We start from the raw sequence: 22,291 nt of genomic DNA on the forward strand, positions 1-22,291 counted from the left end.
AACTGATTGGTGAGCGTCTCTAGTTTAGTCTGCAGGCCCAAGAGCTCAGTGTCCTTCCTGGAGAGATCCTGCTTCACCTGGTCAATCTGCGCAACACAAATATTCAGTGTAAGTATGTGGAAAACTCAGAAACCTCTTCAGAAATCTCACAATTTCAACAAAAATGCAGCAATGTTTTGCTTTAAAAGCATAAAAGAGAATGAAATCTGTAGTTGCAGGTCTGACGTGGAAACAAAACCTATGATTTTTTTAAACATTTCAAGTGAGAACCCTGATGTAGGGTAATCTAAACACATATTAGACAAATTAAACTTGCAAATCTGTTGATTAAGACACTGCAGAAACAGAGCATTACCAGGTTATTTTTAGCATACAGCAATTCCTGCAAACAGAAAAACTTAATGCACTGAGCTCAAAAAAGGATAATACACATATGACTCCATAATGCTCAGTCTTTTCACAAAAAACAAACATCAGTTGAAGCATTTGAGTTCAGTAGAATTTTACATCCATGTTTCCATAAACAGACATTAAACAAAGAGTTATAAAACAGAGAAGTGTTCATTGCCAATATAAAGACACACATCACAGTCTTGACATTCCCAGCATGCACTGGGGCAGCTATAGCAGGTTAGCATGGCCTAAAGCTGTATCTCTACTTGCTGCCAGTCACCCTAGTGAAAACAGGCGTGCGCAGGCACAGAAGACGGCAGGAGAGACAATTCAGAGTGATGGAAAGAGTCAAGCCTCGTGGACATTAGTGCTCTACTCCAACCAGCGCTACAAACAAGAGAGAAAGAGATAGAGGAAAAGAAAGCGAGACGGGTAAAAAGCACCGTGGGAGTCTAGTGTGGCGTCCGACCTTTCGGCACAGCGTTGGGCGACTCTGCTTTCCTGATCAGAGAAACCCTGAGACTTCACCCGCAGGCCTAAACCAATGCCGCCCACCGATCTCGCTATTGGTGACGACAGGCGGATGCTGATAAGTAGTCGAGACTCGAAAGTGAATATTTTTGATCAGTTCCCTTTACTGCCCTAGGACCATTTCCACTGTTCACTCCCTTCGTTGATAAATGTAAGTGTTGGGACTGCTTGTCTTTGTGTCCAAGAGCACATTTCCAATGACTTTCTTTTTCGAGTTCGGTTTAAGCTGAATTTAGTATGGGAAAAAAGACTGAGATGATCAATTAGTATGAAAAAATGAATGCACCAATATAGAAAATGTGACTGAAACAAACAGTCAGTGTTGTTATTGTTACCTAAAGTCAGTCATTAAAATAAATGTGAAATAATACATTAATATATTTAAAAAAGATCTAAAATAATAAATTCACCTTCCCCTTCATGGCTTCTATAAATCAGAAATTTGTGACCCTGGACCACAAAACCAGTCAAAATGATCAATTTTTTAATACTGACATTTATACATTATCCCAAGATACAACTATTTAATCTGAGGGTGCAAAAAAATCTAAATATTGAGAAAATCACCTTTAAAGTTGTCCAGATGATGTTCTTAGCAATGCATATTACTAATCAAAAATTACGTTTTTATATATTTATGGTAGGAAATTCACAAAATGTCTTCATGGAACATGATCTTTACTTAATATCCTAATGATTTTTGGCATAAAAGAAAAATTGATCATTTTGACCCCTACAATGCATTTTTGGCTATTGCTACAAACATAAATATTGCGACTTAAGGCTGGTTTTGTGGTCCAGGGTCACATTTATACAGTGAAACCGTCGCAGAAAAAACAAAAAACAAAGAAACGCCTTGAGCTAAAGTGCCAGTCTGTGAGCGGGCTTAGCGTGAATCTCTATCTGGGGTCTGAGTGGGCGAGACGCTCTCTGGTGAGGGAAGCAGAGCTGTGCGTGTTCTAAGCCGGTTCTCTGGGTTTCTTACTGCAGAGACCTCTTGCTGCAGCTCAGCCGCCCGCTTTTTCAGCTCCTCGCCCTGCGCTTCACTCTGCGCCAGTTCGTCCTTCAGTTGCTCTACCTGTCAGGAGAGGGCGCCGTTACTGCAACAACCACCAATCACCAACCACCAGCTCGCATGCACAACCAGCGCCCAACCAAACACCACCCACGTTCACGTGATGTCATCAGCGTTACCAAACCAATCAGCATTCACCACACAGGCCGTAACATGCGGTTACGATTTAGCCATTTAGCTGCAATTAAATGTCAATAAAAATGGTAATTTTTTTGGAAAAAAAGCAAGATTTCATATAGAAAATAACAACCATAAAATGAATCAAAATAATATTTAAAAATACTATAAAAGCAAAAATAAAAACCAATTTAAAATCCAACCAAAAAAAGTTAGTTGGCAATTTAATGCTTCTTTATCTAGCTGTAATACACACCACACCATAACACTAGTATCAGAGTAAATATTAAAAACAACACATGACGCCTGGACGTATTCAACCCTAACAAAGAGTCATAAACAATAAATCTGTGCTTAAATAGCGTGTGACCTGCGCAGGTTAAAAAAAAGCACCGTAACAAAACAGTTGTAGTTCCCATGAGCCGCAGGTTCTACCTTGTTTTTCATGAACTTGGAGTGACTGCGGTAGACCTCCATCTGTTTCATCTCTTCCTCTCTCTCCTCCGTGCTGAGAGCCCCGTTTGACTTGAGCATCTGTATCTCGTCCTCCAGGTCCCTCAGGCCGCGCTCCAGAGAACTGATCTTAGAGTCCTGCGGAGATCAGAGAGAGGTTTGAGGTGGAGACGGACAAAGGCGAGGAGTGGAGGACGTGAAAGTGCAAAACTTTTAATATCCTATCAAGGGGCTAGTTTATTATACAGAAGTGTTTAAAACATACACTACCAGTCAAAAGTTTTTGAACAGATTTTTAATGTGTTTAATGCAAGCCTGCATTTATTTGATCCAAAGTACAGAAAAAAAAACTAAACAAAACAAAAAACCAAATTAACCATTTAAAATAACCGTTTGAATATATTTTAAAATGTAATTTATTCCTGTGATTTCAAAGCTGAATTTTTAGCATCATTACTCCAGTCACGTGATCCTTCAGAAATCATTCTGATATTCTGATTTGCTGCTCAAACAACATGTATTATCATTATGTTAAAAACAGATGAGTAGAATTTTTCAAGGTTTCTTTGAAAGTTCAGAAGAACAGCACTTATCTGAAATAGAAATCTTTCGTAACATTATAAACCATCACTTTTGATCAACTTAAAGCATCCTTGCTAAATAAAATAATTCATTTCTATAATTTCTTAACCAAGTTTTTGAATGGTATAGTTTATATAATGTTCCAAAAGCTTTTTATTTCAGATAAATGCTGATCTTTGGATCTTTCTATACAAAGAATCCTGAAGAAAAAAATGAACTTAACTGTTTAAATATTGATAAAGATAATAATAAAAATGTTTCTTGAACAGCAAATCAGCATATTAGAATGATTTCCGAAGGATCATGTGACACTGAAGACTGGAGTAATGATGCGGAAAACGTAGCTTTGATCACAGGAATAAATTACATTTTAAAATATATTCAAATAGAAAGCAGATATTTTAAATAGTAAAAATATTTCAAAATTTTGAAGTTTTTGCTGTACTTTGGAAAAAGCTGTCTTCGGCATCATGATCCTTCAGAAATCTAATCTAATCTAATCTAATCTAATTCTAATATGCAGATTTTCTGCTCAAGAAACATTTCTTAATATCATCAATATTGAAAACAGCTGTGCTGGTTAATATTTTTTTGTAGAAACCATTTTTTCTTCTTTGATGAATAGAAAGTTCAAAAGAACAGCATTTATTTGAAACAGAAATCCTTTGTAATATTATAAATGTCTTTACAGTCACTTTTGATCAATTGTGTCCTTGATGAATAGGAGTCTTACTAACTCCAAATTTTTGAGCATTAGTGTACAATTACAAAACTGGAATATGAGGAGGTTGTAGTTTAGATCACATTATTTGTAAAGGAATCTGCCCTACTTGGAAAGAACACTACAGTTTGGGATTTACTTACAACACAACACACACACACACAAACACACACTTGCCTTCATTTCGATGACAGTCTGCAAGGCCTTGGTTTTGGCAGATTCTGGAGCTCCCTCAAATCGTCTGTGAAGATCCTGAGGAGAAAACATGAGACGAGGATCATGAGGTGAAACCACAGGATAATAACAGCCTCCTTTGTCAGCAGCCATCAGCTGATGCGGATCCATACCACCCCACATTATGTCCAAACCATACGCTGATAACAAAATAACTCAGACTTTTGATTTACACGGCCAAATTGTAAATTCAGCTCTGCATCTGCGGCAGAAGAGACACTTTCAGTCCACTGGTTTGAGTGTTTATGCATGACTGAGTCCCTTATGAAAAAGATAATGTACCGAGCAACTGACAAATAGAGTGAATCCAATGTCTACCAAAACACAAAGAGACGCAGCCAGCCTGCATGCTCCGGGCAATTAAAGACCTTAAAATCATCATTCAAACACAAAGTCTGGACACCAAACACATCAGATATAAATGCACACAGACAGGCATGGAAAAACAGCCATGCATATACACGTGTGCAGTCACAGGAAGCATATGGAAAGCAGAGAATGCTTCAGGGAATGTAACTGTTGAAAGACGCTGTCTAAAAGAGCTACGGCATTACTATCTGTTCCCAGGACACTGCTGAAATCAAAAATGCTCATGGAAAATAAAACATATGTTTTATTACGTGATTTTTTTCTTACTGTACCTTTAAGAGTTGTATGTAAATGAACACTGTTGCTGAATATAGAAGAGGCACTGAAATATCTGGGTGGTTTTGGGAGGGAGGTTTACAGTGTGAACACTACACTATGTCGATTTAACGCACCGAATGCTTTTAAAAGAAACAAAGAGGGGGAAAAATCCCAGTTTTCCATGACACGGGCATTTTTACTAACAGTTCCAGTAAGTCGTTGGCAAAGGAAGAAATTTAAATCACTAGATTAAAAGAAGGGCTATTAGTTTATTTCCACCTCTTCTCTGAAGTCCAACTGGAGGCCCTAATAAATAACCTAAAATGCTCTTCTGATCTCTGTCCAAATCATTATTTTAGCCCAGACTTCACCTGTAACGCTCTAATCGCGCACCACAGCATTTAGTGGCACTCAACTCGCTGACACCACAGCATGTTACAATACTAGATCTACTAATAAGAATGCATTGAATTGATCAAAACTGACAGTAAATATATTTATAATGTCACCAACTATTATTTCTTCAAATAAATGCTGCTATTTTGAATTTTCAAAGAATTCTGAAAAAAAGGTACAATTTCCAATCCAATAAAATTACAATACAATTTCAACAAAATATTAGGCAACAAAACTGTTTTCAACATAATTAAAAAATTAAAATGTTTCTTGTTCACCAAATCAGGATTCTGTCACCCTGAAGACTAGAGTAATGGCTGATGACACTGCATTGAGACACATTTTATCATGCGTTTACCAGTCAGCCTACTGAAAAGTAAAATAAAATAAAATAAAATAAAATCTGAGTGAGTTTCAGAGGCAAGCATAGTCTGTTATTTAAAAAAAAAATGAATGAATGAATGAATGAATACTAAAATAAAAAACAAAACAAAACAAAACAAAAACAGTAAAAAATAAAATAAAGTAAAAAACATATATAAAATAAAATAAAAAAAATTATAAAATAGAATAAAATAAAATAAAATCTGAGTGAGTTTCAGGGGGCAAGCATTTTATTTAAAAAAAAAAAAATGAATGAATAAATAATAAAATTAAATAAAAAATAAACCACTAAAACAAAAGCAAAAAAAAAAAAAAAAAAAAAAAAAAAACTAAACTAAAAAAAAATTTAAAAACCTGAGTGAGTTTCAGGGGACAAACAAAAAAAAAAAAGAATGAATAAATGAATGAATAATAAAAGATTTTATTCTCAAAACAGACAGTAAGGACATTTATAGTCACAAAATATTATTATTATTATTATTATTATTTGAAATAAATGCTGTTATTTTGAACTTTCTATTGGAACAATTCTGTAAAATTGATTTATCACAATTTCCACAAAAATATTAGGCAGCAAAACTGTTTTTAACATTCATAATCAGCGTATTAGAATGATTTATGAAGAATACTGTGTATGAAGAATACTGTGACCCTCAATTTAGCTTTGCTGAATTAAATTATTAATTTAAATATTTTATAGTATATCTTTTTTTAAATATATATATATATATATATATATATATATATATATATATATATATATATATATATATATTCAAATAAAAATTGTAATAGTATTTCACAATACTGCTGTCTTACTATATTTCTGTAAGATACTATAAAATACTTTTTAAAAACAATAAAGAATTTTACAAAAAACAAACTTTTGAACAGTAGTAGTTTAGAGGGTTGTTGGTTGCCAAGTTATAAGCATGCTAGGTGGTCATTATGTGAATAAATAACTCAATAAATCAATCTTGATCAACCTGTCAAGGTTTTTATTTTTTTTGTCATAATTATGTATCACAAAATTGTTACACTTTATACATTATATATATGTCAGCTCTATTTATCAAAGTCTTTTTTCAAGTCCTAAGAAAATGTAATGAACTGCGTGTCCTGGTTAGAGTTAACTGTGTCATTTCATTAACTGGCCACTAGATGTCACTGTTGCCAAAGTCCTGCTATTGACTGCTGGCTGTCTCAGAAGATGCCTGACAAAAATACAAAGAGGGATGCCAGACAGAACTCCTTTGAAAACTACATAACCACTGTAAAAGCCTGCTGACAGCATTACATCCCATTCTAACAATGATGAAGGGATACAAACAGCAAATAAGCACTAAAATGATTCCTCAAGGACATTAACTCACATCATTGGGACGATATTTATATCAACAAAACATGAACTTCTCTTATTTTACTCATGAATCAAATCTGCTATGCTAAAAGTCCATTGAAAATTCCCCAGGGAACCCGCGACTCCAAAGCTAATTCTCTTCCGGGTTAGGTATTACAAACTAAGCAACTTTATTACTTAACAAATCCGACTGGGAATTTTAGTTGAACTTGAAACAACTTCAATCAGCTTCACTCCTAGATAAACTACTACGTTAAACTAAATGTGATGAATGTGTCTCCCGCCACACTAACCGTTTTTGCACTCAGTAACATCTGTGTCTCCTTTCATCAATGTTCTTTTCAGTCTCTCCCGTTTCTATAGCAACAAATGTTCAATGCCTTCAATTTGTAACAGGTTTCCCGCTCTCTCTGTAAACTCGCTCGTCCGGCGCAATTTAAAATGACTAATCTAGAGCCCTTGATTCATCATCATCATAATTGGGAGTCTTAGCGAAAACATTTTACTGCGAATCATCTCTGGATAAATGACCAAGTGCTGTCAGAGCAGCTGTTCGGATCGGTTATTCAATCCACAACAGTCATTTACATGATGCTGAATTGACAACATATTTAATCCTAGTGAACAGCAGATTTGTATACACTTGGTTGATTAACCTGTTGACTGTCAGCGATTTTAGTAAACATGATATATCATTCGAACACTCAAAATTCATCCTGTCAAAAGAGTTTTGAAAATAGACACTGCATTATGTGGAAATGGTATTTAAATTATTTTGGCTGGCTCCTCCCCTTAGTGGGCGGAGTCAAGTGTCACATTACAAAGTTAAATATAGTGGAATCAAAACTTCTTGACAAAATGCATATTGTTGGAAAAGCCTAAGTCTCAAGAGTCCATATTTGGTGACTATTTTGTGACCTTAGTAATACTGTGACTTAAATTTATGCATTTGTGTGGAAGCCCATTTCTGCCACTAAATTAAAAATAAATAGGCAATTGTGACTTTATCTCACAATTCTGACTTTTTTCTCACAATTGCAAATTTTTTTCTCTGAGTTGCATGATATAAACTCACAGTTTTGACACAAAACATTTGTAAGAAAAAAAAAAAAAAATCAGAAAAGCACATTTTTACAATCTGTATCTTTCCATTCTGACTTTATTTCTTGCAATTGTAATTTTATTGTAATATTTTTTTTATTGCAAGAAAAAAAGTCAGAATAAGGACATGCAAATTCACATGCAATTGCAAGAAAAAAAATCTAAATTGTGAGTGTTTATCTTTTTCTCGCAATTGTGTGTTTATATTCTACTATTCTGAAAAAATAAACTGGCAAATCTGACTTTTTTTTCTCAGAATTGCATTATATAAACTTGCAATTCGGACTTTTATCTTGCAATATTTGACTTTTTATAACATACAATTGCATTTTTAATTCTCACAATCCTAAGAAAAGAAGTCAGAACTGTGAGTGTGTATTACAAAGTTGTGAGAGGGAAAAAAAAAAATAAATAAATAAATAAATTAAAAAAAAAAAAAAAAAAAAAAAAAAAATTCGCATTTACCTTTTTTCCTTTTTTTTTTTTCAGTGGGCTTCCATACATTTTTGATAGGAAAATGCTTTTAAAATTTTATTTTTGTTTTTGGTTAGGCACTATTTTTGATGTAGCACCTGAACAAAACAGGAACCTCAATTTTTGTGATATCAACTTCAAATTTGGAACATAACTTAGTTAGACATACGGCTTGATTTTATAGATTCAAAACTACTAGGATTTGTTTTATACAGAATATTTTAAATACAGTACTTTTTTTTACTTCACAGTAAACTGCAACCGTTCTCACATCTATGTTCAAATAAGGGAAGTTCGCAAACCTGAAGTTATGCATTACAGGTAATAAAGTTGTTAATAATGTTCAGTTTCTTGCACAGACTGGTCATTTTGCTTCATAAGGCCATGGGTATTAATTTTGTGTTCCTTGATAGGCTTTTTCGATTCCGAAAAACAGGCAGCCACTCACTTGCATTTTATGAATCAACAAGAAGCATGGTTTCAGCTAATAATCGTCTTTACTGTTCCAAAGGAATCACCTACATCTTGGAGTAAATTAACACTAAATTTTCAGTTTTGGGTGAACTGTCCCTTTAAGAGGTTAAAAGTTGCATAAGTGTTACATAATGGTTTTCTGAGGTTCAGTAGCGCTCTTACCTCCCTCAGCAAGACCATTTCCTTCTCTCTCTGCTCCAAAAGGCTTTCCAGGTGATGGATATGCATCTCGGCATCGGCCAGTCTCCGCGTCCTCTCATGATCCTCCTCGCTGGCCTTGGCCGACAGCCCTTTGCTCTGCAACATCTCCAGGAGCTTCTTGATGGACTCGTCTCGAGCACACAGCGTCTGTTTCTGAGTGTCGATGCGCAGCTCCATCTCCTCCAGAGTTTTTCTCAGGAGGAAAAGTTCCTTGGCCTGCCGCTCATGCTCACCGTGCAGGCGCTGGAAGTTCTCCTCGGTCAGTTCAGCGGTCAGGGGCTCGCCGGGACGAACGCTGGAGTCCTGCTGGAACAGCTGGTTCAGATCTCTCTGGATCCGCAGCTCATCCTGGAGGGCCTGGATGGTCATCTGGAGATGCTGCAGATTAAACATATGAATAAGAGATAAGGTTATGTAAATAACAGTGTCTTGCAACAAACTTGCAATACTAAAATTCTGGCTATATGTATCTGATATAATAATAATAAAAAAAAAAAAAGTACAACAACTAATTAAATTTTACATTTGTAATCGAAGTTAAAAATAAATAATAAAATAAAATAAAAATAGGCATAAATAAAAACAACAACAAATAAACAAATAAAAACATGAATAAATAAAAACAAAAAAAATAGAAACTAAATAAATAAATAAAACAATATATGAATAATTAAAAATAAATGCAAATTAAATAAAACAATAAATGAATAAACATGCAAACATACAAATATGAAAATAAATAAATAAATAAACAAAAATAAAAACAGATATAAACAAATAAAACGATAAATGAAGGCATAAATACAAACATAAGAACCTAAACAAACAAAATAAAAACAGACATAAATAAAAAATTAAATAAATTAAAAACAAAACTGTATAAATAAACCAATAAATGAATAAAAATAAACAAATGCACACAAAAATAAAAGAAAATAAACAAATAACCTATACAAATAAAAACAGCTAGAAATAAATAAAAATAAATAAATGCAAACAAAAAAAGTAAATAGCCCAAACAAATAAACACAAATAAAAACAGATATAAATAAATAAAAACTAAAATAAATACAAAACTAAAAAAAACAATAGGGCCCTGTGCCTTAGTGGCTTGGCCTCTAATAAATAAATTAATTAATGTAAATATAAATATGAATGAATAAATAACCTAACCACAAATAAAAACAGATACAAATAATTAAAAACTAAAATAAATTAAAACCAAAATTATTATTATTATTAATGCTTATTTTTAAGCTGTTTATTTATTTAGTTATTCATATTTTTTGCATTCATTTATTTATTCATTCATTTATTGTTTTATTTGTTAGAAAACAATAAATTAATGAATACAAATAAAATCAATCAATCAACAAATAAATAAATGCAAAAAATATTACTAAATAAATAGCTTAAAAATACGCACAAATAAAAGCAAATATATATAAATAAACTAATAAAATAAATACATTTAACACTAATAAAGCAAATATGAACAAAAAACTAAATAAACAAACAAATAAATAAATACATACATACATACATACATACTACTACATACTGATTCAGTTAACCATGCCATAGCAAGATAAGACACTTTCATACACACACACAAAATGAATAAATTATTGTATTAATTCCCTAAAACTCCTCCAGAAATTTTTTAAACGCTACATCAGCTGTAAGGATGTACTCAGGACACTGCACCTCTGGGGGTTTGAGTGCATTTTAGAGCTCTAAAGACAGACGGCTATTACTTCCACCTGGAACAGCTCTCTAGAGACCACAGGGTAAATACAGGCCGCGCTCTCCAACCACACTGAACAACAAGTCCCAAAGGAGAGGGATTCATGCTATCCGTCGACCTCAGAGAGGACCAGAAAAGCAGTTAGAAGAGCTACGCTGCAACAAGGAGGAGGTAAAAGGTGTTCAGGAAGGCCAGAGGGCATGAATTTAAGAATAGTCATGAATATGTCTGCAGGCGTCACCATGGTTACAAGCTTTTCCCTTACACTGCAGGAAAACGTCACTGCCGAAAACATGCACTCAGGTGTAACAAGAAAGAGGGGTTTCATTTAGGCAGGTATGATTTTGTGCATGTTTTAGTCTGATTTCCACGTGAAGACAGCAACGGGTGCTCCTCCTTGAACTCGTGACGTGAGACAGGTGGTGCGTTGTCACTTCCCTTTAAGTATGACAAACTTATTTACATATAAGAAGAGGACAGCATGCACTTTAGACAAACACCTTACACCTTACAGACACAATAAAGTAATAGTCTTATAAAAGAGTGAGTTATGGTCCTCGGTAAAAGGTTTTGAATTATACATAGACACATACAGAAAGAGACACTGATGGCTGTGTTACTCTGTAAATATTGACTTTATATTCTCAACAGTTTCTAATGGCACCACAGAGACAGGACTCTACATTATTCATTAGTCTCCTCTGGCTGCTGTTATCTCTGTCGTGTGGGAGCGTGTGTGCGTTTGGAAAAGAAAGAAAGAGTGAGGGAAAGCGACGGAGGGGTAGACAAAGAAAAAAGATTTATTTATTTATTTAGCCATGTTTTAAATTATTTTTTCATTTAATTATTCAAATAAAATGTTCAAAATAAATAAAGTGTAGTTATATATGGACACAGTATTGAATTTTAATACTTGTGTATTGTCTATTACTATTTTTTAATTTAAATGAATAAATATTTATAAATAAAAGGTATAAATAAAATAAATAAAAACATTTTTCATAACTGTCACAATTTTTGTAAATGTATAGTTTTAATGTAAATTAATAATATTTATACATAAAATTTAATAAAATGAACAAATGAATGAATAATATTTTTAAAAATAAAAACAAAAATAAAATGTATTTATATATGGATACAGCACTTAAATTTAGAATAAATAAGCAATATGTTAAAAAAATATATATATATATCTAAAATAAATACATTAATAAATTATGTTTATGAATAAATAATTAAATAATTAAAAAGTAGAAAATAAAAAATAACATGTGGACAAAGTACTGAGTTGTAATATTTTTATTATATTTGTATATTTTTTGTAATAGTTTTAAATTATTTTTACATTTAAATAAATAAATAAATAAATAAATAAATAAATAAATATGTATGTATGTATAAAAGTACAAATAAATAAAAAAAATAAATGAATAATATTTATAATTAATTAAATCAAAAGATAAATACAATGTATTTATTTATGGATACAGTACTGACTTTTCCTAATTGTCACATTTTTGTAAATGTAAATATTTTTAGATATTGTGTGTAAATGAATAAACAATATTTATCAATAAAATGCATAAATTAAATAAAATTAACAAATGGATAAATAAAATGTATATTTATATTGTAAATTAATAAATAATATTTATCAATAAATAAAACAAATTAAACTTAATGAACAAATAATATTTATAAAAAATAAAAACAAAAATAAATATACATTTATATGTACACAGCTATTTAAACAACAAACAATTAAAAATCAGTATTTTTACTTATTTTTATTATTTAGAAATAATTAAAATATATAATGAATAAATGCATTAATAAATTATATTTATAAATAATCCAATAAATATTTAAAATGTATAAAATATTAAAATGTATTTACGTATGGACAGAGAACGGACTTTCATAATTATCATATTTTAAATTATTTTTACATTTAAATGTGAAAAGAATTTTTTTTTTTAAGATTTATTTATTTATTCATCATGTCCCCTAATAGGCTTTTAACTGAAAAAAGAGGTAGCAGAAGGATGAAGAATTGTAGATTATGTCTAGTTTTAAGAAAGTAAAATGTAAACAGGAGGCAAAATTGTAGATTATGTCATTCTTAAAATTAGACAAACTACAATTCTTCATCCTTCTGCTACCCCCGTTTTCCAAACAGACCTGTTTAAAAACTTATCTTGTCTTTTGGAAGAACTACATGAACCATGATTCAGAAGAAAGCCTGATTTATGCCTTACTTGTGAAATCACTTCTAAAGAGCAAGACATGGCACACAGAAATCAATACGAAGCATCGGCCAGCCTTTAACTCAAAATGAAGGGGAATAAAACCTCTGACAGGACAAAGCAGGGATCTAACACATCTTAAATCTTCCCTTTGATCTTTTTATTCTTTATATATTAACATAAAAGTGCCAGTTGCACTAAGGAAAACCTAAAAGCCTGACAAGCAGGGTCAGAGGCATGATGGGAAAGCAGGCACAAAGACGGGACAGAGGTGAAAAGGCCAGGCCCATGAGAACAGACTGCAAACAGGCCTCCGTAGTGTATTATAGTGATGGACAACATCAACACTCTTACAAGAACCAATGCACCATAATGAAGTTACCATTAGGCCTGCAGGCTTTGTACATGGTGATATTATATTAAAATGGCAATCAACTGAAACCCAAGACCAGTCTGAACGCCTCCTATGGGGCTATAAATGTGAGCAGACACCGATCAGACACAAACATCAGATCAATAGCAATATCAACAAACCATTTATCAGAGCATGCAGTGGTTTGGATTTCTCTCACACATTGATAGCAGTCTGTGCAATTGAAGACATCCATCGTGTCTTTTCTTTCCACTCCACATCGCCTCGCGCCACATCACACATCCTGTCTGGTGGAAAGGTTTGTCCTATGTCTTGTCCTGTCTCTAATCTCCACTCCTACACTTCAAGCAAATCACCCCACCCTAAAGATTGGGCACTGGGATTGATACTTCCTGCAGACATTCAACTCAAATATGCCTTACCACATTCACTCTCAATCACAAAGTTCCTCTAGCATTTAATATACTGCATTTTGTCACTTTTATTAAAGCAATAGTTCACCCAAAAATGAAAATTTGCTGAGAAGATTTGGTGAAACTTAACATTACGTCACTTGCTCACCAACAGATACTCTGCAGTGAATGGGTGCCGTCAGAATGAGAGTCCAAACAGCTCATAAAAACATCACAATAATCTAAAAGTAATCCACACCACACCACTTTTTCAGTGGCTGAAGCGTTATTTATGGATTACGGACTTGTAGAAGCAAGTTTAAAGCTAAAACACCTTAATTATGGACTTGTTTCTTACAACACACAGCGTTTTGCTTCACAAGTTCTCCTAAAAATGAAAATTACCTTGTGATTCGCTCACCCTCAAGCCATCCTAGGTGTATATGACTTTTATATTAAAAAAATGTCCTGGCTCTTCCAAGCTTTATAATGGCAGTGAATGGGTGTTGCGATTTTGAAGTTCAAAAAAAGAGCATCCATCCATCATAAAAATACTCCACACAGCTTTGGGGGGGTTAATAAATGCCTTCTGAAGTGAATCGATGTGTTTGTTTCAGAAAAATAAACATATTTAAAACTTTATAAACCATAATCCCTAGCTTTTAATGGCAGTGAATGGGTGTTGAGATTTTGAAATCCAATAAAGTGCATCCACCCATCATAAAAAGTACTCCATGGCTCCGAGGGATTAATAAAAAGCTTTCTGGAGTGGATCGATGTGTTTGTTTAAGAAAAATAGAAATATTTAAAACTTTATAAACCGGAATCTCTAGCTTTATAATGATAGTGAATGGGTGTTGAGATTTTGAAGTCCAATAAAGTGCATCCATCCATCATAAAAAGTACTCCATGGCTCCAGGGGATTTATAAAAGGCCTTCTGGAGTGAATCAATGTGTTTGTTTAAGAAAAATAGAAATATTTAAAACCGGAATCTCTTGCTTTATAATGGTAGTGAATGGCTGTTGAGATTTTGAATTTTTTGAAGTGCATCCATCCATCATAAAAAGTACTCCACATGGCTCCACAGGGTTAATAAAGGCCTTCTGAAGCAAATGTGTTTGTGTCAGAAAAATAAACAGTACTTTTTTGGACTTTAAAATCCACATAGCCATTCACTGCCATTATAAAGCTCGAAAAAGCAAAGACATTTATAAATATAACTGTAATTGTATTCTTCTGAAAGAAGAACGTCATATACATCTAGGGTGGCTTGAGAGTGAGTAAATCATGGGGTAATCTTCATTTTTAGTGAACTATCACTTTAAATGATTCACTAGAGCTGTATTGTGGATAACTGTGATGTTCAGCTGTTTAGACTCTTCATTCTGATGGCACCCATTCAGGGCAGAGCAATTAATGTAATGCTAAATTCCTCTAAATTTGTTCAGATGATTCATATCTGCTGACAGCTAGGTGATATTTATACCTTAGGCCTTTGCACTTTTATTTTATTCACATTAATATCAACTTTTACCGCTGATGCCAGCATTTGCACTTCCCTTTTTCCAGGCTCAAGGGTCCCACACAAGACTGACCGCACAGAACACACACACACACACAGTCCTGACAGTATGACAGACAGCTGAGCTCACATACTACTGTTACAAGTCCATCGCCTGAGGATGGAGCCTCAGAGTGATAACTCACACAAAAAGCTATCGGTCAGCCTCAGGCAAAAGACTCAGGACTGCTTAAAAGAACAGACCACAGTGGGAAAAAGTATGAAACAAGCTTGCTGTGCCGGACAAGACTGCCAAAGGGGATTGATTCCACAGCTAAAATAAGAAAATATTCCTACCAAGTTGTAAGGTAGAGACAAGCACTCTGCTGCGATACAACTGGCTGGAAACGAACACCTAAAAGATACACCAATTGAATAAATGCTGTACAAAAGCTGTAACTAAGGTGGTAATATTTTAAAAGGTATAGATTTGTACCTTATTTAGTACCTATATACTACCAGTCAAAAGTTTTTGAACAGTAAGATTTTGTATGTTTTTTAAAGAAGTCTGTTCTGCTCACCAAGCCTGCATTTATTTGATCCAAAATACAGCAAACCAGTAATAATGTGAAATATTTTTACTATTTAAAATAACTGCTTTCTAATTGAATATATTTTCAAATGTAATTTATTCCTGTGATCAAAGCTACATTTTCAGCATCATTACTCCAGTCTTCAGTGTCACGTGGTCCTTTAGAAATCATTCTAAGACTTAATTATCAACATTTTTTTTCATGATACTTCGATGAATAGAAAGATCCAAAGATCAGCATTTATCTGAAATAAAAAGCTTTTGTAACACAACGCACTATACCATTTAAAAGCTTGGAGTCAGAAATTTTTTATAATATATAGAGTATTATAGAAATTATAATATAGAATATTATTTATTTATTTATTTGAGCAGCAAATCAGAATATCAGAATGATTTCCGAAGGATCACGTGACTGGAGTAATGATGCTAAAAATTCAGCTTTGAAATCACAGGAATAAATTACATTTTAAAATATACTCAAACAGAAAACAGTTATTTTAAATAGAAAAAATATTTCAAAACGTTAATGTTTTTGGACCAAATAAACGCAGGCTTGGTGAGCAGAAGAGTCTTTTTTAAAAAACATTAAAAATCTTACTGTTCAAAAACTTTTGACTGATAGGATTTTTTTTCTGAAAGTATACAATCAAATAAACCCCTCTACATAGCCATGTTTTAGCTATGAAAGCTTATTTCCGCAACGGAATTAAAAAAAAAAAGTTTTTCCCCCTCACAATTCTACGTTTAAAATCTCATTATTCTGACTCAGAATTCTGGAATATTCATTTAGAATTCTGAGAATTCAGAATTGTGGGAAAGCCCTGTTTGCACCAAGTAAGTAATAAAAAAGTAATCGCAATCTTTTTATCTCAATTATGATTTCAGACTTAACGTCTCTCAATTCTAAGTTTAGTCACAATTAACTTTTTTTAATTCCATTGCACATATAAGCTTGCATAGTTAGCATTCCCATTCATCTCAGTTGAAGCTTTAGCAGATGCTAACAGGGCCTTCCTTCAGCCCTCCCACTTTCCTCCACGTGTTTGTTTTTTCCCCCCTAACTAGAAGGATCAGACTTTCCCGGTCCAACCCCCACAGATGGAATGTTTTCGAGGGAATGCCAAACCACAGAATGCAGCAGAGAGGGGAAAAAAAAGACGGCTGAGGAATCCGCCGGATATTTAAACTCCGATGGGATACTTAGCAGCAGCCCGCAGTCTTCAGAAGACTCTAAATGAACCTAAACTAAGGATAGACGAAAAGCGGTGGGCCTTGTTTTCCTAATAGCGAGGACACTAATCTTGAGCATGTGCGACCTCTGACCTTTAATGACCCGTCAGCATTCAATGAATGTTGGCTGGGCCACAGAAGTTGACCTGAGGTGCTCTGCCAATCAGCACAGACTCATTTGGCCTGTCACAACACTTTGCACTGCCTTCAACTAACACGTTCCAGAAAACAAGAATCCCACACAAAAATGCTAGAGCCACACCTCCCTTTTACTCAGCATACTAAGACAATCCAGAGTGGTTAAGAGACATGTTTCATCAGAAATGAGTACTGAAGAAGGTCTAGATCTTTCTATCATTGATTCACCTAATGTACATGAGGTCAGGCTAAATCTAGTATATAACGCCCACTTTTAATACTCTAAATAATTATAAATAGTAGTGTTCTAAATTCTATTCTGTTTTCCTCACCGTTTAAATGTAATATAATGAGCTGAAAACAGCAATTCAGATGCACAATGGACGACTGGTGTTTTTCCACCACTTGGCCAGCTTTTACCACATAGCATGCTGAGCTCTTTCCTACCTGGTGAGGCGATTCCTCACGCTGGATCGACATCATGAATAAATCATAGTGAGCGCATTAATTAATTGATTTCCATTCCCTGTGTGCGCCCAGACTAATGAGGGAACCCAACGGCAAACCAACAGCGCACAGAGGCAGCGATATCAGGTGACAGAGCTGAACCTGAGGTTCACAGATCGTCTCCAGCACGTCTGTACAACAGTGAGTCTCTCAGTTACATCTATCTATAATAGTGCAAAGCTTAAAGGAATAGTTCACCCAAAAATGAAAATTTGCTATCCAAAGGTATCCAAGCTATAGATGAGTGTGTTTCTTCATCAGGACAGCTTTGGAGAAATTTAGCATTGCATAACCTCACCAATGGATCCTCTGCAGTGAATGGGTGCCATCAGAATTAGAAACAGCTGATAAAAAAACACAATAATTCACAACATGACTCCAGTCCATCAATAAACATCTTGAGAAGCGAAAAGCTGCATGTTTATAATAAACAAACCCATTTTAATTTAAAACTGCTGCTTCCGACTACCCATAATATTGCTTTCTTAAGCGAAAAGTTGTCTGAATCAGAAGAGAAATATGCAGTTCAAGCAATGTTTATGAGCAAAAACAGTTGTAAACACATATGTCAGTGGATTTTGATGTAAGAAGAACGGGGATTTATTTTTTTTTTACCAGAAGCAGCATTATGGTGGTTTATCGACTACTATTTTGACCAATAGCAACAGTTTAGGGCTGCAACGATTCCATTCGAGTATTAGATTTTAAAATCCTCGATTGCATTTTGCCTGTGTCGACTAATCGGCAAAAAAAACGGAAGTCGTACATTCCACATATTAAACCCATTTAAAAATCGTAATAATAGAATTCACAAACACTAAGATTTAATTAAATACATATATGCGATTCAGGTTTAATATATGCGCTTTATTTACATGTGTGTAGGTTAGGTAGCTGCATCTCAGAGTGGCTCCCTTCACAGTAAATACTGCTGCACAAACTGTTATGATTTACATGTGTGAACGTCACAAACTACATCTTTGCATGTTTTTGTGAGTTTGAGGCTCATCTGGGAAGGCAATGTGCGCCATTTCATCGGATTTGCAAGGTAAATCGTTTACAAACCTACACAAAAACAGGAGAACGCATCATTAGCTTTCTCGGTTTATCGCAAATTCAAAATAAAAGCTCAAACCCTCACTCTGAGTTTACACGTTTTGATGTCCACATATTCAAGAAATCACAGAGGCTGTAGCGTTTCTATAATAAATAAATGGCCAAATATTAAAGTTTAAGTGGACATTTGTATTAAATGTTGTTGAGTCAATATTAAACACGGATTAGATTGTGTATTAAAGTGTAAAAACAATTGTCAAGCCGTTGGCGCCCTCTGCAGGCATTTGATATACTGCATAATGTACATTAGCTCTATTGGTTATAAAACATTATGTATTTTAACAGTTTTATTCAATAAAAGCCATATGATTACTTGATTTTAAACTACTTATTATTGCCTCATTGCTATTATATATGTATTTAAAGGAGAACATCCCAGAGCCTGTGCTACACAAGTTTTTGTGCTTAAAAAGTATTAAAAAATGTATTTTCTGAAAAAAATGACAGATCGTTTCGCTAGATAAGACCCTTCTTCCTCGGATCGTTTAGAGCCCCTTAAAGCTGCATTTAAACTGCATTTTGGAAGTTCAAAATTGAGGCACCAATCAAGTCCATTATATGGAGAAAAATCATGAAATGTTTTCCTCAAAAACCATAATTTCTTCACGACTGAAGACAGAAAGACATGAACATCTTGGATGACAAGGGGGTGAGTAAATTATTTGTGAATTGTTTTTCTGAAAGTGGACTTTTCCTTTAAATTATAATTATCCGATTATTCGATTAATCCTCAAAATAATCGCCAGATTATTCGATTACCAAAACAATCATTAGTGACAGCCCTACGACAGTTTAAAGTTAAAATGCCGTAATGATGGATTTGTTTCTTACAAACATGCAGCGTTTTGCTTCACAAGACATTAATTGATTTAAAGTCATGTTGTGGATTATTGAGACTATCATTCTGATGGCACCTTTTAATAAGCATTCAGGATCCACTGGTAAGCAAGTGCTAATGCTAACTTTCTCCAAATCTCTTCAGATGAAGAAACAAACTCATCTACATCCTGTATGGCCTGTGCTATTCCTTTAACACAAAGAAACTGAGTCACTTTCCAAACCTGTGCAATAAGCAAACTGGATGGTTTTGGAAGAGAAGCAATTAGCCTACAAACTCCTATTTTAAAAGAGCAAAAAGGAAAATCCTATTTTCCGTGATATGACCCCTTTAAGTCTAGACCTCTCCAATTAGCTCTGTTCTTCGTGTCTGTCTGTGTCTCAGCCTCCTACTGGGCCGCTGTTGTGTCCCGATCGACTTGCCTCGAAACCTTCCAGTCGCACAGTCGGACCCTGCAGGTCACCATCACAATACAGGCCCATCATTCAGTTCCACTGTACCAATTAGAGCTTGTCTCCTGCCTCGAGTCTGAGAATATCAGCACAGACTTTAGGCCATCTGTACTATTCACACATGTATCGTATGAGGGTCTAGCTCATCCTCGCTTTGTCAAATGCTTGGTCATCAGCTGTTTCTCCACTGCATGTCATAGTTTCTAAAAAGCCTGTGCGTACATCCAAATATTATAAAGTATATATAAAGCAAATTAATATCCAAGGAAAGTCTCTAAGCCACACTGTCGAATTTTAGTATTCAGAACAGTAACTTGATATTAATGGAGTTTAGGAAAGAAAATCTCCACAGTCTGATTCAAAGGGCTCATTGAGATCTGGGCCGGCTCTCGCGGAGGGTCTGCTATTGCAAGGCTACCATGGCAACCGAGACTTGCTGTGTCATGAAGCCCTCGAAGGGAGGCAAAGCCAGACGACTGAATGTGATTATGTAATTAACCAGATGTGAATAGGGGAGGGCGTCATCGGACGGCATAATCATTTGAAAACAGACATTTTCAATTACAGCAAAGCAGATTAAAAGTGGCTGGACGTTAAAAGTATGATTTTGCTCTCCAGATTTATACGTGAATTAAAATAGCATGCCAAAAATGATAAAATATCAAGCTAAAAGGTAAGCCAAATAAATAAATAAACATATACACAGATATAAAAATTGCAGAAAGATATACTATTTATTTTATACATACACATAATTACTGTAATTAGTTTTACTTTGCAGAACAATATTTTAAATCATTTGATCACTGTTAAAATAAAGTAAAATGAAATTAAAATTCAGTACAACGCTAGAATTCAGAAGTAGAATATGTGCATTAAAATAGGCTTTTTTAACATAGAAAATATATAAATACAATATTTTAAATAATTTGATCATTGTTAAAATAAACTAAAATGAAATTAAAATTCAGTACAACAAATACTAGAGAAGTAGAATTTGTGCATTAAGATAGGGTAATTTAATGTAAAAAAAATATATAAATGCAATATTTTAAATGAATTTGACCATTGTTAAAATAAACTAAAATTAAATTAAATTCAAATGCTAGAAATGAGAAGTAGAATTTGTGCAGTAAAATAAGCAAATTTAATGTAGAAAATACATAAATGCAATATTTCAAATTATTTGATATATAAATAAATATATAAAAATATAAAAATATATAAAAATATTTTTTTCCTTTATTTTTTGGGTACAATTTTATTTTGTATGTATCATTTATCTCTCATTAATCTCATTTTTTTTAAATGAATATAAAAATAATGTATGAATATGCATACAATTTATGTATATAATTGTACACAATATATGTACAAAAATGTATTTTATCAAAATATATTCAGATTAAATCCAGCACAATAAATGCTACAGATCTGATGCTACCGACAACTGTGTAAAGAAATCAGCATAACCTGCAATGAAAATAAATGCAAAAATTCCAAAAAGTTTTTAATGGTCTGGAAAACAGTCCATATTTTTTTGTTATGATTTCAGAAACACATCCATCTCTTTGCCTGATTAGAAACTGATATCCTATAACCACAGTACAGCATTACTCCATTTACAGTAAACCATTTCAGCTTCTTCTAGGTCAGATCTGTCCAAATACAGATAAACATGTCAGTACAGTAGAAACACCTTGAAGGTGGGCGGGACTCCTGCTGACTGACAGGAAGAATGGACTGATCACAAGGGCTTAATCTTAATGCAGGATGTCAGAGGGGCCATCTGTACAGTCAGTGGGGTTTTGGGAAGTACGGTAGTAGTGGACAAAACAAATCTGCTCATTCCCAATCCCTTAGCCACACACAGCATCCAAAGCAGCAGAGATCCAAAACACAAGGCTTAAAAGTTCAGAGCATGTAGTAGAACAAACACAGCCCCTCGTACTCTTTCTCAGTGTTTTCCCTACGCATGAGGGAGAGCGGGACAGTGCAGCAGAGGAGGTCTGTCTAACCATATGCAAGG

At 33.8% G+C, this 22,291-nt stretch overlaps 1 protein-coding gene across 8 annotated transcripts in view; it reads right to left on the reverse strand.

Moving 5' to 3' along the window:
• Window positions 1-22,291, reverse strand: part of erc1b (ELKS/RAB6-interacting/CAST family member 1b) — a 256,072-nt gene that overhangs the window by 213,283 nt on the left and 20,498 nt on the right. For 3 of the 8 annotated variants that reach the window (XM_051107018.1, XM_051107020.1, XM_051107024.1), the window contains exons 3-7: window positions 9,085-9,501; window positions 4,050-4,124; window positions 2,552-2,707; window positions 1,910-2,002; window positions 1-86 (exon numbers count right to left, since the gene is read on the reverse strand). The exon at window positions 1-86 is cut by the window's left edge and continues 82 nt beyond it. In XM_051107018.1, coding sequence (XP_050962975.1) covers window positions 1-86; window positions 1,910-2,002; window positions 2,552-2,707; window positions 4,050-4,124; window positions 9,085-9,501 — 827 coding nt within the window. The remainder of the gene's footprint in view (window positions 87-1,909; window positions 2,003-2,551; window positions 2,708-4,049; window positions 4,125-9,084; window positions 9,502-22,291) is intronic. The other 5 variants (XM_051107022.1, XM_051107023.1, XM_051107025.1 and 2 more) reach the window with 2 other exon arrangements.

This window comes from Labeo rohita, chromosome 4 (assembly GCF_022985175.1).
Source record: "Labeo rohita strain BAU-BD-2019 chromosome 4, IGBB_LRoh.1.0, whole genome shotgun sequence".
Classification (NCBI taxonomy): Eukaryota; Metazoa; Chordata; class Actinopteri; order Cypriniformes; family Cyprinidae; genus Labeo; species Labeo rohita.